The sequence below is a fragment of the Vombatus ursinus genome, unplaced genomic scaffold, assembly GCF_900497805.2.
Source record: "Vombatus ursinus unplaced genomic scaffold, bare-nosed wombat genome assembly UNPS02014801.1, whole genome shotgun sequence".
Lineage (NCBI taxonomy): Eukaryota > Metazoa > Chordata > Mammalia > Diprotodontia > Vombatidae > Vombatus > Vombatus ursinus.
Window position 1 is genome coordinate 14,773,812 of NW_020954579.1, and position 17,029 is coordinate 14,790,840.

At 41.8% G+C, this 17,029-nt stretch overlaps 1 protein-coding gene across 1 annotated transcript; it reads left to right on the forward strand.

Moving 5' to 3' along the window:
* Nucleotides 1–7,378: 7,378 nt before the first annotated feature.
* Nucleotides 7,379–9,967, forward strand: LOC114050826 (histone H3.3). The gene is made up of 4 exons (XM_027872791.1): nt 7,379–7,538; nt 8,026–8,163; nt 8,361–8,514; nt 8,615–9,967. Exons 2-4 carry the CDS (start codon nt 8,036–8,038, stop codon nt 8,741–8,743), a joined length of 411 nt encoding a protein of 136 aa, XP_027728592.1. The 5' UTR covers nt 7,379–7,538; nt 8,026–8,035; the 3' UTR covers nt 8,744–9,967.
* Nucleotides 9,968–17,029: the final 7,062 nt, after the last annotated feature.

The following is a 17,029-nucleotide window of genomic DNA, read 5'->3' on the forward strand; positions in this document are numbered from 1 at the left end:
AAGTGTGTATTAAATTTAACACTATAGTAACAAAACTGTCTAGTTTGTGTTCTATTCTGAATTTGCTTATACTATCTTCTATGTATTTTGTTAATTTTATTAACCCTCCTTTCCCTTTTTTGTATTTTTCTTACTATCCACCAACTCTCCATTAATCTCCTATCCTCTCCTCCACATAGAAGCTTTCCCTTGTACCAAAGTAGTGTGGTCAGCAAAACAAATTCACACACTGACCATGTCTGAAAATGTCTCATTCTGTACCTTTAGTTTATCACCTTTCTGCCCAAAGGTAGGAAGCATATTTACTCATCAATTACCTTCTTTGTTTCTTATGTCACTTTTCCCCTTGTTTTTCTCCTCTTACGAATTTTTTTTAAAGACACTGAAAAACTGGTTGCTAGGTAAAAGTGATAATCTGCCTCAAGTGGTTGCTTATATATGCAATACCTTGTAATAATTATTTTTAATTTGGTCTCATAATTCATTAATTCCTTTCTAGTGACTAGCAGAACTGGAAGAAAAAGTGACCAGAGCATTCCTACCATTAAAGGTATGGGAATAATAGCATGATTAAATCATCTAGAAAAATCCTTGGACACAAAGGAGACCTTTAACTTGAGGCCCAGTCCAACTCCAGTTCCTTATCCACATAAAAAGGGATTGCCAAGGTATTTCTCCAATTATGTCCCAAAGTGTTTTAACTATTGAGTCCAAGGAATCACAAATAACCCCCCCAGATCTACCTTGTCTTACATGGACACTGAGACTAAGCGAATAAGCTTTTCCTCCTCTATGGGTCTGACTGTGAATGAAGGAGAAATGTCAACATGTCACTTGTTTCGAAACTGAAGCTTTGTTTATGGCAACATTAATTTTTATTACATTGTGGGAGGCAGTGGGGTGTAGTAGGGAACTGGCTTTGGAGCCAGGAATCCCTGAGCCCAAGGCCTGAGTCTGGCATGTACTGGCATTGTGACTCTTGGCAAGGCACTTAACCTCTCTTTCAGTGCTTTAGGCAGACTCTTTAAGACTGTAAGTTGCAGAGAAGGTTTTGACCAGAGTTGTCTGAAGGTTCCTTATCTTATAGTTTTCCTCACTAAACTAATGAAATCCCAGGTTCAGTCTCTATCCCTATTACATGACAATTCCAAGTATGTTGTTTGAGAGTCTTTGGTAATTAAACATTTATTTTGGGATAAGTATGTAGGTAAGCAGAGAAGAATGGACTTTTAAAAAGGAGACTGGAGCTTGGGAGATACTGATAATGGCAGTGATATGTTTCTGCCACATCAAATAGTTATAGTACCTTTTGTGTGTCAAAGGTTGAAATAATTCTGTGAATATACTACACTTCTCCTTTGATATCAGTTCACACTTGATTTTACTTATTATCCCATTTATTTTATTTTGTTATTTTTGGGGGGAGGCGATTGAGGTTAAGTGACTTGCCCAGGATCACACAGCTAATGTCTGAGCCTGGATTTGACTTCAGGGCCAGTGCTGTATCCACTGCACTACCTAGCTGCCCCTATCCCATTTATTTTAATATTTTTATTTAGCAGCAATGGGAAGCCCTGAACAGAAACTATAGATTAGAACATTCAGTGGTTCTTTGTTTCAGTTTCCTTGCCTGACTGACTTTAGGGGAGTAACTGTTAATCACATTTTGGCATTTTGTATCATAAGCCTTATTCTTGAGGATTGAATATCACAATTTATCCGAAATATTTACTTAGGCAAAGGGAAGGCCCAATAATGAACTTTTTTTTCTTTTGTCAATCAGTAAGCATTTAAGGACATACCGTATAATGTGCTAAGCATTATGGTAGGCATTGGAGATAGAAGATTAAAAAGAAAACACTTTCGTTCATGAAAGACCCTACATTCTAACAGGGAAGACAACATGTAAGTGTAACATCTACTGATCCAGGGGACTGGAGTATCCTCTTTCACCAAGTGATATGGACTGACCAGGTTCAGTTCTAAGGGAAGTCTGAAGAATTTTGAAGGAGAAGAGTCAGGCTTTTTCTTATTTGGCTCTGGCTCTGGCTAGGGCATAATTGGCTCATCATCCTGCCTAATAGTCATCCTTTCTTCTAAGAAGAATTGTAACTACATTTAGCATTTCCCCCACCTCACCCCCTCCCAGACTTCTGAAGTAGCCATCAGTCTAGAGAAATCCATCTTTCAAGGTCATAGTCGCCTGTGCTCAGGGAAAGATACAAAGCAGAAGAAGGTGCTGAGACCATGAAAGCTGGTCTTCAACTTACCTAAAACATGTGCTCTTAGTGTCATAGGTGTCAGGGTCAGGAAGTGAAGAAATCCTCCCCACCTCCGTCATGAAAAGCCCAAAGGAAAACTGTTGGATTCTCAAATCACACATTCAGGAAAGAATGAGAACAGAAGTTGTCTCCTTTTGAAGTTTGTTGAGTGGGTGGTGCTTGCAGCTGCCTGTGGAGACCAACTAGAAGCATTACCTCCATCAGAAGGCTAAAGCCTTATCTTCCCTCCCCCCCAACAAAAGTGGCCAGGGGGCAGCCTCAGTCCTCAATGGGAAGTGTTCCAGGAACACGTCCCTGGAAGTGTTGGTGTACTAGAGAAGAAGCAGAGGAGGTTGACGGGTAGTCCAGGGTTAGGGTGCGACAAGGCATGAGGGTCAAGAGAGGGTAGCATACGGTAAGAATGGGAAAGGAGAAAAGTGAAGCCAGAGCCAGGATGATGGCCTAGGTGAACACTGAAGTATGGAGGATGAAGAACAGGTTTAGGAGGGGTGGGGCATAGGGAGAGAGAACAGAAAAGCAAGTGATAGTGGCATAGAGACATTTCAGAATTCTTCAATATGAAAGCAGAACACTTGTGGGCGATGATGAGAACAAGGATGTCACCATTCCTGTGTCTGACTCAAGTGCGGTCTTAAAGGTGTATAGGTTAGGTGGGGTTTTAAAAGAAATTAATGAACTGGATGTTTGAGAATAGAGCTCATGTTAATACCTCTAGTATTGCTGGCAGTATTGGCTTGGAGAGGAAGGCTGAACTAGGTACTGAACTCCTTGAGAAAGGAGAAACAGTAACCTGCTCTCGGGATCTGGATATGGTGACATCTGTATAGAACTCACTCATCAAAAGAGGAGTGGTTGCTAAGAGACTACAGCAAAGGGAGAGTGTGAAGTGTTACTGGGGAGGGTAAAGAAGGTAATATGGAGTTTTCCTACAACCTGATTACAAGTTGTGTAGAAAGTTCTCAGTCAACTAGATGGGCATGAGCATGAATGTGTTTGACTCAAAGAAACTTCTAGTGATTAGCTAAAAGCATCAGCCACTGATGCTTGGGACTATATTAAAAAGTAAGCTGCCACAAAGAGATCAAAGAAGGAGGGAAAAGGTCTCAGATATACAAAAAATAGCAGCTCTTTTTATAGTGGCAGAAAGAACTGGAAACTAATAGGATACCCATCAATTGGAGAATAGCTAAACAAATTACGGTATATGAATAGAATGGAAATACTTTACTAGACTGTAAGAAGTAATGAAGAAAATGTTTTCAGGGAAACCTAGGTATGAACTGATGCTGACTGAAGTGAGCAGATCAGGAACACTTTATACTCTAACAACAATTATAAAGGTGAACAATTATGAAAAACCTAAGAACTTTGATCAACCCAATAATCAACTATGATTCCTTGGTACCAATGATGAAGAATACCATCCACTTCATGACAGAGAAGTGATGGACTAACTACGTAGAATGAGACACACATTTTTGAACATGGCCAATACATAGTTTTGTTTTACTTGAACTGTGGGGGAAACAAAGGAAGCTGGTCCCATTGCAGCAATGAACTAAGGCAGGAGGAGTAATGGGGGTGGGGTGAGGGTGGGGAGTTTCCTGAGCTATAGTTTTAGGAATTGTTTTCCACCTAGGGCAGTCATTCTGCAGGGACCCCTAAACTGCAGGTGCAAATTGGTAGCCCAGAGAGGTGCTACAGAAGAATAGAATATGAGAGGCAGTGTGGCATAATGGAAAGAATGCTGGGATCAGGAGTCAGGAAGGCCTGGGTTCAAATCCCATTTCTGATACTTTCTAATTATGTGACCATGGGTAAGTCATTTAACTTCTTTAAATATCAATTTCCATGTCTGTAAAACACGAGGGGGCTGGATCTGGTGACCTCTGCGATTCCTTCTAGCTCTAAATTAATGATTCTGTGACTAGTATTCCTCCTAGACTAAGGTTCCATGATCCCAAAGTAAGGTGTCTGTCTCTAGTACTGAAAAGGAAGGTCAGGGATTCAGTGTCTTTTTTTGGGGGGTGGGGAGAAGGAGCTAAGTTTCAGTATATGTCAAAAGATAAAAGAAATATGAGAGGAAGAGGTCTAAGATGATGGGAAGTTTGTTAATAGTAGAATGGGGGTTCCATAAGGCATTTGGAAGGGGCGAGAAGTATAGGATGGAAACATAAGAGCAGTAGGGCTGAGGTGATTTGAGGATGAGAAAATGGGAAGTGGTGACAGGCAAGAGGAATAGTTTTCACTTAGGCAGTACCCAGAGATTTAGCAGCTAGGTGGCCCACTGGATAGAGAACTGGGCCTGGAGTCAGACTCTAGCCAGTTAGAATCTGACCTCAGACTTTCACTATCTGAATGACCCTGGGCAAGTCACTTAACCTGTTTACCTCAGTTTCTTCACCTGTAAAATGAGCTGGAGAAGGAAATGCCAAACCACTCCAGTGCCTCTGCCAAGAAAACTCCAAATGGGGTCTCTAAATTGGACATGACTGAAAAACAACGAAAGAGATATAGCATCACTGGGATTAGGAGAGGAAAAGGTTGTTTGCTAGCCATAGGTTGGAGATATGATATCATTTGACTGGGGCTCCTGCCCCCCACTCCCCTCAGTGAATTGCAAAGAGTATGTTATCACTCATGTACTAGGGAATTTTCAAGTACAGTACTAGGAAATAAGAGAGATTGATGGAGAGATCATTGGTGACCATTCCAGTGGATGAGGTCCTGAATGTTCGAATCTTGTCAGGCTGGGTGTAAATCCATTAGTCATTCAACAAATATTTATTAAGTACTTAGTATGTGCTAAGTACTATACTAAGTACTAAAATAAAAAACAGTCCCTATCATCAAGGCATGGGGTGACCCCAGTTCAAAGATATGGAGACAGGAAATGGAATGTTTGGTTAGGGGAACATGCCGGTGTGACATACTTACAGGAGAGAGGAGGAGTAAAGTATAAGAAATGGAAAGCTAAGAAGGGGCTGGTTGTGAATAGCTTTTTTAAAATTTAAATTTTATTTTTATTTTCAGTTCCACATTTCTCCCTTCACCTACCCCTAGCCCTCCCATTGAGAAAATAGGAAATATGATTCATATATATAATGCAAAACATATTTCTGCATTAGCCATGTTCTGAAAAAAAAGGAAGAAAAAGGAAAAAATACGCTTCAATTTGTACTGTAAATTTGTTAGTTCTTTGTCTGGAGGAGGATAGCATTGTATATCCAAAGTCTTTTGGAGCTGTGATTGATCCTAATATTGATGGGAGTTACTGAATCTTTGTGAATAGCTTTAAATAACAAACAGAGGACTTTATATCTGATCCTGGAAATGATAGGGAGTCACTGGAGTTTATTGAGTAGGGAAGCAATGTGGTCAGACCCTGTACAACAAGCATTTATTTGGAGGATGGATTGAAGTGGGAAGAAACGTGAGGCAAGGTGGCCAATTAGAAGGCTATTATAGTGGTCCAGGGGCAGCTAGGTAGTAGAATTAGGAAGATCTGAGTTCAAATCCAGCCTCAGACGCTAGCTGTGTAATCCTGGGCAATTCACTTAACCCCATTTGCCTCAGTTCCTCATCTGTAAAATAGGGACACACTGGAGAAGGGAATGGCAAACCACTCCAGTATCTTTGCCAAGAAATGTAGAGTCGGACAGACTGAACCACAACAGCAATGGTGGTCTAGGCAAGAGGTCATTGGGGGTGGGTATACTAGGGTGGTAGCTAGGTGAGTAGAAAGAAGGAGACTTATATGAGACAGTGTGAAGGCAGAAATGACTAGATTTGGTAACAGATTAGATATGTGAGATGGTTGTGAGGTAGCAAGCCTGCATGACTGGGAGAACGATGGTTGTAATTGGGAAGTTTAGCAGGTTTGGGGCAAAAGATAAGGAACTCTGTTTCAGGTATATTGAATTTGAGATGTCCAAAAGGTAGGACCAGAGCTCAGGAGAGAGACGAGGACTGGGTATATAGACCCGGGCATTGTCTGCGTAGAGAGGATGATTGAGTCTGCAGGAGTTTGAGAAGAGAATCTGGTGCTGCATGCACTGGTCCATGAAGGGAGGGCCTGATCCCTGAGGCTCAGGTTACCGGAGGTGAGAGACAAAGTGAGTTGGGTGAGGCATGTTGTCATTCCTCAGAGGTAGTCATTGTCAGGGTGCAGCATTAAAGAAACACTAGGGTACATATTTAGCTTGGCTCTCTCATTAACTTCCCATGTATGCTCACATACTATACTATGATTTCTCCCTCTCTGGCTGTCATTGTATTCAACTATTACATAATTGAGGAAATATGTTAGCTCACAAATTCTTGTTTAATATTTTTGCTAAAATCAGAGTTTGAGGTATTTTGACAGATGTTGCTCTAAAAATATAGTATACACAGTAACATATTTACCAAAGTGTCATCAATTGCCACTGTTTCTTTTTGTACCCCCTCTTCCCACATTATGTTTTGTTATAAAGGAATATCTGTGTATAGAATATCCAGTAACATGATTTGTCCCACTCAGTAACTATAATTTACCACTCTTTATGAAATCAATTTTTTAAATGTATGAAATATTGTGAACAGCCACATTTACAAATTGGGCCATATTTATATGTTGATATTTTAAAATTGGTTTTACTAATTTATAAAGTCTCTCCTACATATGCACTGCGAACACTGCAGTACATTATCTCGAGGTAAATACGCTTAGGCTCTCACAGAGACTCTCTAAGTTGCCTGAGCCTGACACAAATACAATTCATTTGCATTGACTTTCTATTGTAGAGCTTTGCAACAAAGGGAAGGATCCAAACATAGCTCTATTTCGTCCAATCAGAGTGGCTAACTAAGGGAAAATTCTGATTCGTCCTTTCTTCTTTCCAAATATCCAATCACCATGCTACTTTAACAGCCAATCAATGGACCGTATTTTCACCAATCAGGAAGCAGGGCTGGAGCACGGCCTTTGTGTCGGGGGATGTCAGCGCGTCGGCGAACGCGCTGGCCAATGGAAAGAGTCGTTGGTGTATGCAAATAAGATACCTATGACGCAGAGACGCAGCGTGAGGCGTGGGTATAAAAAACAAGGTGTCGAGGGGAGGTGTCGAGCGCGGAGCGGTTTGGTCGTTGAGCAGAACGGGAGTACTCCCGGGCTTTAGTTACTCAGAGCGAGGCGGAGTCAACGGTATCGCGGAGCGGACAGAAGCGGCGGCATCAGCGGTGAATTCAGCGGAGGAAACATCGACTGTTCGTTTGGTGGGTGTACGCTTCTTAGTGGGTTTAAGCCTCGATCGTGGCCTTTTGCACCTCCGGTTACCGCGGTTACTGTCAGTGGCCGGCGCCGGGCAGATTGGTTCGGCGGTTGTCGTGTGGCGGCGCTGAGTATGCGGCTTAAACTCCCCGGCTTTTTCTGTCTGCGTCGCGCTTCAGTTTTTTCTCCCGGCCGGTGGTTCAGAGGCCCCAGCATCGAGTTGTCGCGGGCAGCCGGGCCTCCGCCTGTCGAGGAGGGGAAGTGACTCCTCCCCGCCCTCCAGGGGAGGCCGCCTCTGCTGGCAGCCTGAGTCATGGGGGGGGGAGGCGGGGACGGCTCCCGCCCGGCCATCTGCTGCCATCCGGCAGAGATGTCGGGAAATCATCGAGGCGGGCGTCGGGAGGCCGCCCCGGGCCGGCTCCTTCCGAGGGAGGGAGAGAAAGAGGTCCGCTCATCTCGAGGTCTTGAAGTCGAGACTTTGTTGTTCTTTAGGTAAGACAAGATGGCCCGTACAAAGCAGACTGCTCGTAAGTCCACTGGTGGGAAAGCTCCGCGCAAACAGCTTGCTACAAAGGCTGCCAGGAAAAGCGCCCCCTCTACTGGCGGGGTCAAGAAGCCTCACCGTTACCGGTACGAGTGGTTTTTGTTGGTTGTGATTTCTTTGACATTTTAGTCGCTCTTCCAGTCTTGAAGGGGGATGGGGCAGGGAGAATAAACAGGGTGATTAAGCCGTTATTCCGATTTCACCAGCCATAGCTTTTGATAGATAATAGAGTTGTTGGAATGAATTTGAATTTGGGGATGTTTTTGGCGTTTTTTCCTCCCAGGCCTGGTACTGTGGCCCTTCGTGAGATTCGCCGTTACCAGAAGTCAACAGAGCTTTTGATCAGGAAACTTCCTTTCCAGCGGTTGGTGAGGGAGATTGCTCAGGACTTCAAGACAGACTTGAGGTTCCAGAGTGCAGCTATTGGTGCCCTTCAGGTAAAAAACAAACCAGTCTTTTTCTGTGAGGGGGTTGGTGGGGAGGGTTTGACACTTGATTTGAAAGGAGTCTAATGATATGATTTTTATTTTTTAACAGGAGGCTAGTGAAGCATATTTGGTGGGTCTCTTTGAAGATACTAACCTGTGTGCCATCCATGCCAAGAGAGTTACTATCATGCCCAAAGACATCCAGTTGGCTCGCAGGATACGGGGAGAAAGAGCTTAAGTGAAGGCAGTTTTATGATGTTTTGTAGTAAATTCTGTAAAATACTTTGGTTTTAATTTGTGACTTTTTTTGTAAGAAATTGTTTATAATATGTTGCATTTGTACTTACGTCATTCCATCTTTCACTCAGGATGAATGCTAAAAGTGACTGTTCACAGACCTCAGTGATGTGAGTGAGCATTGTTGCTCAGGAGTGACAAGTTGCTAATATGCAGAAGGGATGGGTGATATTTCTTGCTTCTCATGATGCATGTTTCTGTATGTTAATGACTTGTTGGGTAGCTAATCGTAAGGTACTAGAATTGATATAAATGTGTACAGGGTCCTTTTGCAATAAAACTGGTTATGACTTGATCCAAGTGTTTAACAATTGGGGCTGTTAAGTCTGACCATACATCACTGTGATAGAATGTGGGCTTTTCAGAGGGTGATAATATACAAGTCTTAACCACAGTGTAACTTACAGTTTCCTAGAAAAAAAAAGAAAAAAAAAACATAAACCTGGCAGCTATAGAATACACTATGTGCATTTATAATAGCTATTTTATATATTGTAGTGTCAACGTTTTTAAATTAAATGTTTTACATTCACCTGTGGGGAGTCTTGTCATTGAGATGTAATTAAAAGTCCAGTTGGCTTTCTCTTAGCTAAACTTCACTTGTTCTCCTACATCTGAGTAGAACGATTCTACTCAGCATTGTACCTTGCATAAGTCCTCATTCTACCACATGTTAAGCAACCTTCTAGCTGATAGTGCAAACAATAACCTAGGATTTTATTTATAAGGGCTCTTTTTAAACTACAAACTTTTTCCACCAGCATCCTCTCCCTGATACTTGCAAATTATCTAGTGCAGTTCTTAATAGTGATATATGGTTGGTCTTAATAGATTTGGTTTTTTTCCTTTCAACTAAAGGGAAGCTGAATCAGGTTACTAGATTGGATACAAGGGATAGAGGAGATAGAAATTATCAGCTGGGTGAAGTATGTATTATAACCCTTAGAGTAACTTGCCTGGGGACGGGGAGGGCGATAAGTTTTCAAACTTTACATGGAAATATTGCGATGGTTGTGGGGTTAGGGTCCATCTAGTATGACCATCCAGAAAAAAAATCACTTAGAGGAACTCCAAAGTGGTTTTAAACTTTATCCTTCTATTGAAGTTTTTAGGTCGATTATGTATGTTGACTAAAATAATTTACAAATAAACTTGTTTATCCCAACTCGTGTCAAAAACCTAAATTTGATGTTTTATAAAAACTTTAATAACAGCCCAGTAGGGTTGTTGATACAGAGCAGGCCTCCCTCCTGGGTTAAGTAACACCTCTGACAGGGAGGAGAGACCCTGGGCAAGTCATTTGACTGGGTGTCCTAGTCAGTTTTCAAGACAAAGTTACACAGCAGTTGCCCATCTGCATTGGTAAAGGAGAATTTCCTTAGCAGAACTCCCTGCATCAATCATTTTATTTTGCAAATCCTGTATTTAGTCTTTTGTTTTTAGTGTGTTATTTAGATCAAGTTAAATGGGCTGTATTATGGAGTCGAATTGAGGTTTTTTTGTAGGTAGACAAAATTGGAAATGTTATAGTAATTTGTGTTGCAGAAAGAAGTTGAAAGTTAAAGGATATGCGGAGGTGTCTTACCAAATTGATCTTTAATGTTCAAGTGCCATAGTTGGACGTTAATTTTCTGTATATGTTTAATATTTTTCCTGTATTATGCTAGAGGTTAGCTACCAATAGAAGGATTAAAGATTTTTTTGAGCCAATTCAGAAATTAACCTGTTAGCCAATTATTAAACTAATTTGATTTCTTGGTCAATTTAGACATTACTACATGGAAGATGGCAAATCCATTAAATTCTAGAATGTTGCGGGGAGGGGACAAAAAACTTGCAGAAAGTAAGGTTTATAGTCTGTTCTGACATTTACAATTTGAAGAATAATGAGATCACAGAAGTTTGGAATCTAGAACAAAATTTTAGTCCTGGGGCAGTGGAATGGCTTTTTGAAGTGAAAGACTGGCAATGTGATAGGTTGACCAATAGCTGTCGGACAAGTCTTGGAGCTGCAGAATGGCAACTAGGAATGTCACTTAGACCTCACCTGTCTTTGAAGCCAGCAGCTTGGAGTTTCCTAAATAAAACTTTGGCAAGGTTCCTTCCCTGTAAATTAATTTCACCTACAGCTTTTCCATCTGCATTGAGTTGTCAGAGGGTTTTTATGGCCATGACATGAAATGGAAGTTTTATTTTTGATAACTATATCCTAAAATGAGAGAATTAAGGTTTTGATGAGTACCTTCTTTTCTTAGAATGCTTAATCCTATAAAGTTGAGATTCACAGAATGAAACTTTATCACTAGTGATGACTTAATAGTTCTCTTGATAATTTTTAATGTACTATTTCCTTTAGATGGAAATATGTGACACTGGATTGAAGTTTTTCATCTGTCCCTGAGTAAATAAATTCATAAATCTTAAAGCTAGTTAGTAACAAAGGATAATTTTCGACAGCTCCTTATTCTGGACTAGTCTATTTAGCTTTTCCTAATTCTTGTCCCAACATACTCTCAAGCCCATTCTTGCTTTCAGCAGCTACTTAAACACTGGGAATATTTGGAGTTGGGTTCAAATTCCATACCTACTTAAGTGACTCCTCTAAATTTAAGTTCTATGTATTCTGTAATTCTATGCTTTATTCCCAAACAAAGCTATGGCCTTAATTTGGGTGAGGCTACAGTGTGCAAAAATATTACTATCCATGAATCACCAGCATTTATTTCTGGACAAGGCAAAAAAAAGCACTTGCGTCTACTGCAATGGCAGGTACTTTGCTATGCTAAATGTTATAACTCTCATTTAATCCTCATAATCCTGGAAGGTAGGTACTATTATGATCCTCATTCTATAATTGAGGAAACTTGGGCAAATGGGTTAGGTGATTTGTCCAGGGTCACAGCTTGTTAAATACCTTGAATCTGGTTTTGAATTTGGGGCTTCTTAGCTAGGCCCAGAATTCTATCCACTACGCCATCTTACCTACCTGAGGGTTAATGAAAAGACCTGTTGGAAAGCAAGAAATATGTAGGGGCAATTATTTTAAGCTGTACTCTTTGGAGGTGAGACAAAAGCAAAGAAATTGAAAACATTTTGAAGAAAATTCACTTTTATCAATGCATCAGAAGCTGAAACCATAGAATAAAAGCTGGGTTGTGGAAAAGCTACGAAAGTGATAATTTTATATCTTTACTTGGATTTTCTTATGTGACGCTGTTTACTGAACACATTAGCTACAACCCTGAGCCAGTGAAGTGGGATATGGGAGCTAGTTAATACTCTGGACAAGATTTTTTCTGCCAAACTGTTAGGATAAAGGTTTCGTTTAGAAAAGGCTGTCCTTTAGCATGGCATATTCTCAATTCATCCCCTCCTGATTCTCTAAATAGGACACAGCTTCCCGATTTAGAGAGTTGCTTTGTCACTGGTTTTCTTCGAAGGATCTGATTCCAAATAATCAACTTAGTAATTATTTGGTGCATGATTTTCTTTAGAATGGGCATTAGTCCCCTTATCCTCAAGTCATCTGAGATATATGCTCAGAGAAAGAGGACCTCTGAAGGAAAGACTTCCAAACCCATATTCAGGGAACTGAACTGAACTGAACAGTACAGTAAAGAAGTGAACCAGAGTATCCAGGCTCTCAGGCAGAAGTCTTTCTGCCAGGCCTGTATTTCCCAGAGTAACTTGCCCATGGAATAGTTGGACCCAATGGACCCCCTAAATACTGGTCACGAGTCAGGGACACGGACTTAGCATTGGAAAACAGATACACATACACTCAGCTGCTGGACCTGCCAGAAGCTCTGTTGATGTCGCGTTTAATTGTTTTATGTGTATACTTTCGTATCTCATTAAATTTTCCCCATAGAACCCCTGTTGTCACAACATCTGGAACACAGTTTGGGAAATGTTTCGCCAAATAGATTTTTGAAACTTCATTATCCAACATCCCAATTTTGATCAGGAAGGATTCTTCCATTTCCCCATCTCCCATTACCAGTTGGACTTCACAGGACAGGGTGACTTCACAGGACAGGGTGGTTCCACTGTTCTATGGACTCGACCTAATCCCGTAACTGTCAATATCACTGCAGGGGATTCCCTGCACCAGTATTCCCCAATAACCACTGCTCCCGTGAAGCTTGCACATGTTCAGTGACATACATACATACTACAGTGAAAGCTGGCGACCTTTCTTCTAGGGTACTGATGGAGTCCTGATCTTCCTCGAGTGGTGTGTAGGATGGTCAAATCTTGCTGCACAGAGATTGAGCCTTTAGCAGTCGGAGCTCCTGCATACTACAAAAACTCTAGTCCTGGCCCTGCTCTTGCACTTCACAGGAACCCTTTGGAGTTGGGGAATCAATTGGGCAGGACAACTCATAGTTGACCAACATTAGCTAACTTGCCAAGTCCTCTAAGAGTTCAAGTCAGTATAAAGAACAAACATCCCAGTAAATAGAATGAAAAAATTTCACATCTGCCCCAGGGTTTTGTTATCTTCTGCCTGGACCATCTGAATTCTTCCAGTGCAGGGGTTCAGTGAAGTTTGGATTCAGTCAAAGGGTCACACTTGAGGACCTAGAGAGCCTCATACGGCCTCGAGGCCACAGGTTCCCGTTCCCTGTTTCAGTGGAATGCTTTCCTTCTGAGAGGTGTTATCAGGGAATGAGACAGTTAACTCGGGATGCAGTAGCCCTTCTCTGGCATTTCAGGTGAAGTTTATACCAAATGTCTGCTTCATGCCTACACCACATTTGCCCCTTCTGGCAGTGTCATTTGGTGTAGGCTGCAGAGCCAATGAGGACAATAACAGCCTCAGTGCTGGGTAGGTGGTTATAGCCCATAGCTAGCATATCAAGTGCCATAGTAAATGAGTCTAGGCTGCAGACAGTGATACTTTCTCAGGTAAATCTATGCTCTACCTTGTTTTTTCCTAATCCCAATCCTAAAGTTAGGTCAACCCTGTAAAATTGAAGTAAAAGAGGTTGGAAAGAAAGTTGCAGAAAGAGGGATGGTGTGAGAAGATAAGAGGAAGAGAAATGGGAAAAAAATCACCAAGGGTGAAAGAACTAAAAGTGAGAGGTGGGAAGAAAAGGAAGAGGGAGGGATAAAGGAAGAAGAGTAGAGGAGAAAAATTAGAAAACCTGGGGCAGGCAATGTTTCTGAATGACAAGTGAGATATCTTAATTCAGAATCTCCTTGCCTCCACAGTGTTTGTCAGAGAAGGGCACTATGAAAACCCTTGGACATTGTCAGTCAGAAACCACTTTTACCTACCCGATGTTGGCCTAGGAACTTCAGGAAACATAGAAGCCTGGAAGAGGGAGAAAGGAAACTCAAGACCCTAGGGCCAGGAAGCTGTTCTGCTCCGCTCATCCTGTGCTGCAGTTGGGTCTCAGGGCACCAAACTGATAGCCTTTCATCCTAGCAAGTTCCCATATCCAGAAATGTCATCCCTCCTTCATTGATGCATAGAAGTACTCATTCAAATATCTCCAGTTCTAGCTGATGAATGTTTTTGGAGGGCAGTAGGAGTGGAGAATGGAGTATAATATTCCTTCTGGGATTACCTTCCCCTTCCTGCGCTCTCCTCTCCCCTCCAAAAGGTGTCTTCCCAATCCTGTTTGGTGTTTAAAGCTATTCCCAACCTGGCCCCAACCTACCTTTTCAGCATTATTGCACATTGCTCCCCACCCACCCTATACTCTGGCCAAACTGGCCTTCTTGCTTTTCCCTGCACACCACACTCCATTATACCTTTGCACTGACTGGCCCAATTCCTCACCTCCATATCTTAGAATACCTAATTTTCTTCAAGGCTCAGTTCAGGTGCCACCTACATGGAAACTGTCTGACTCAGCTGCTACTGCTTTCCCAAAACCAAAACTACCTTGCTTTCATTTTGTTTATACTTATGTAATACCCCTTCTGAAGTCACTTCCCCAACTCCCACTCATGTTGGTAGGCTGAGTTCTCAGTAGCTGGCAAACTACAACTATCCTCAGGATTCTAAGAGGAACCCTGAAGGTCTGAGTTGCTATTGCCCACAAGCCCCCACCAGTGTGCTTCACATGAACTTTAGCCAGTCTGTAGATATCAATTAGATTTTAGAAAGGGTATTTAGTTAGATGGTATAACGGTTGGTGCAAAAAACATTCACCCCTCATCAGGAGTGCACTTTCCTTTTGCTTATACAAGATCCTTGGGAGAGATGGCTCAAACTTAGAGTACAAAGGTCCTAAGACACATGAAAAAGGTACATATGTGGCAAGGGGATACTTTGCAAGTCCTGTCACTGGGAAGCATTTTCTCCCTTTGTGGAATCCTAATAAAATTCCTCTTAGGTGTAGCTTTCTGCTAGTTTCTAAGGATTTGATGCCTTTCTAGAGACTATAGCCAGCATTCTCTCTCCCACATATGTCACACAGCTAGGCAGCACAGTGTATACAGCCCTGAACCTTGAGTTCAAATCCATCCTCTGATATTTACTAGCTGTGTGACCCCAGGGAAGTCACTTAAACCTCTGTTTGCTTCAGTTTCCTCATCTGTTAGATGAGGATAATAACAGTATTTACCTTCTAGGGTTGTTGTGAAGATATTTGTAAGTGCTTTGCACTTATGCTGCAAACCTTAAAGCATTATATAAATGTTAGCAATAATAATGGTGGTGGTGGTGGTGGTGGTGATGACAATAATGATGATGGATCTTACTTACTGAAGCTGCTTCTTCCCCGGAATGGCTATCTTTCTGTGTCCTTGTCTTTTAGGGGGAGGGAAGAGGTTAGAGTGTAAAGACTCCCTCTGGAATTATTTTCTCCTTCTTCCTGCTGGTACCTACAGGCACCTTTTAAAGGTGCTCCCAAGCCTATAGTCATCCACCCATTGACTGGCTCATTGGTGAAATGACTTCACTGCTGAATTAATTTCTCCTTTCAGTCCCCTAGCTTTCCAGCCTCGGTATTATCCTTGATTCTTCACTACCTCTCCCTCCAATATCCAAACTGTTTCTAAGGTTTGTTGATAAGGCCTTTGCAACATCTCTGAAATATGTGCTGTTATCCCCTGATGCTGCTACCATACTGGTGCAGACCCTCATCACTTTATGCTTGAACATTGCAAAAACCACTGATGGGTCTGCCTGCCTCAAATCTGTCCCCACCTCAACACATTCTCCATTCTACTGTCAGTTATTTTTTTTTTAAATGAACAAGCTTTTTATTCTTTTTTTTTTTTTTTGGGTGAGGCAATTGGGGTTAAGTGACTTGCCCACAGTGAAACAGCTAGTAAGTTTTATGTGTGTCCGAGGTCAGATTTGAACTCAGGTTCTCCTGACTCCAGGGCCCCTGTCAGTGATTTTCTTTTTTTTTTTTTGTTTTTGTTTTTAGGCAATTGGGGTTAAGTGACTTGCCCAGGGTCACACAGCTAGTAAGTGTCAAGCGTTTGGTCTGAGGGCGGATTTGAACTCAGGTCCTCCTGACTTCAGGGCCGGTGCTCTATCCACTTCACCACCTGGCTTTGCCTCGTCAGTGATTTTCTTAAAGCATAGGTCTGATTGTGTCATCCCCCAACTCAATAAACACCAGTGCCTCTCTATCACCTTCAGGATAAATACAAAATCCTCTGTCTGAGCATCCAAAGTCCTTCATAACCTAACCTCTCCCCCCACCTTTCTAGTCTAGTGCCCAAACATTCCAATTCATTTGTTTATTCATTCATTCAACTGTCACCGGAATCACTTCTTATTCCATAGACATCTCTTGATCTCTACGTAAGAGGGTAGGGGTATGGTGAGGCAGGAGGGGCTATGCTGGCTTTAGACATCTGGCTATGTTAGCTCTTGTCTCAGAAGCTTCAGGTCTGCAAATACACTGAAGAGTGACAAAAGGATTTCTGACTCACATTCACCCTCCAGAATTTACACATGGCTGCTTTTGAACCTGTCCTTGCCTCAATTGTTATCAAAGGTCATTTACAATCCTCATTTTGCACCTAGACAAATTTAGTTCAAGAGAACCAGTTAATAAGTAGTTACATTGTACTAGGCAACCAGAAAACATCTTTTTAAGAGATTACAATCTTATCTGGGAGACAACACAGGGACTCCACCCTAATCAATCAATTAACAGAATAAACTAGGTGTTAAGGAGTTGGAAGTGAGGAAACTGAGATTAAGTGACTTGCCCAAGGTCATAAAGCTAGTAAGTATCAGAAGCAGGATTAG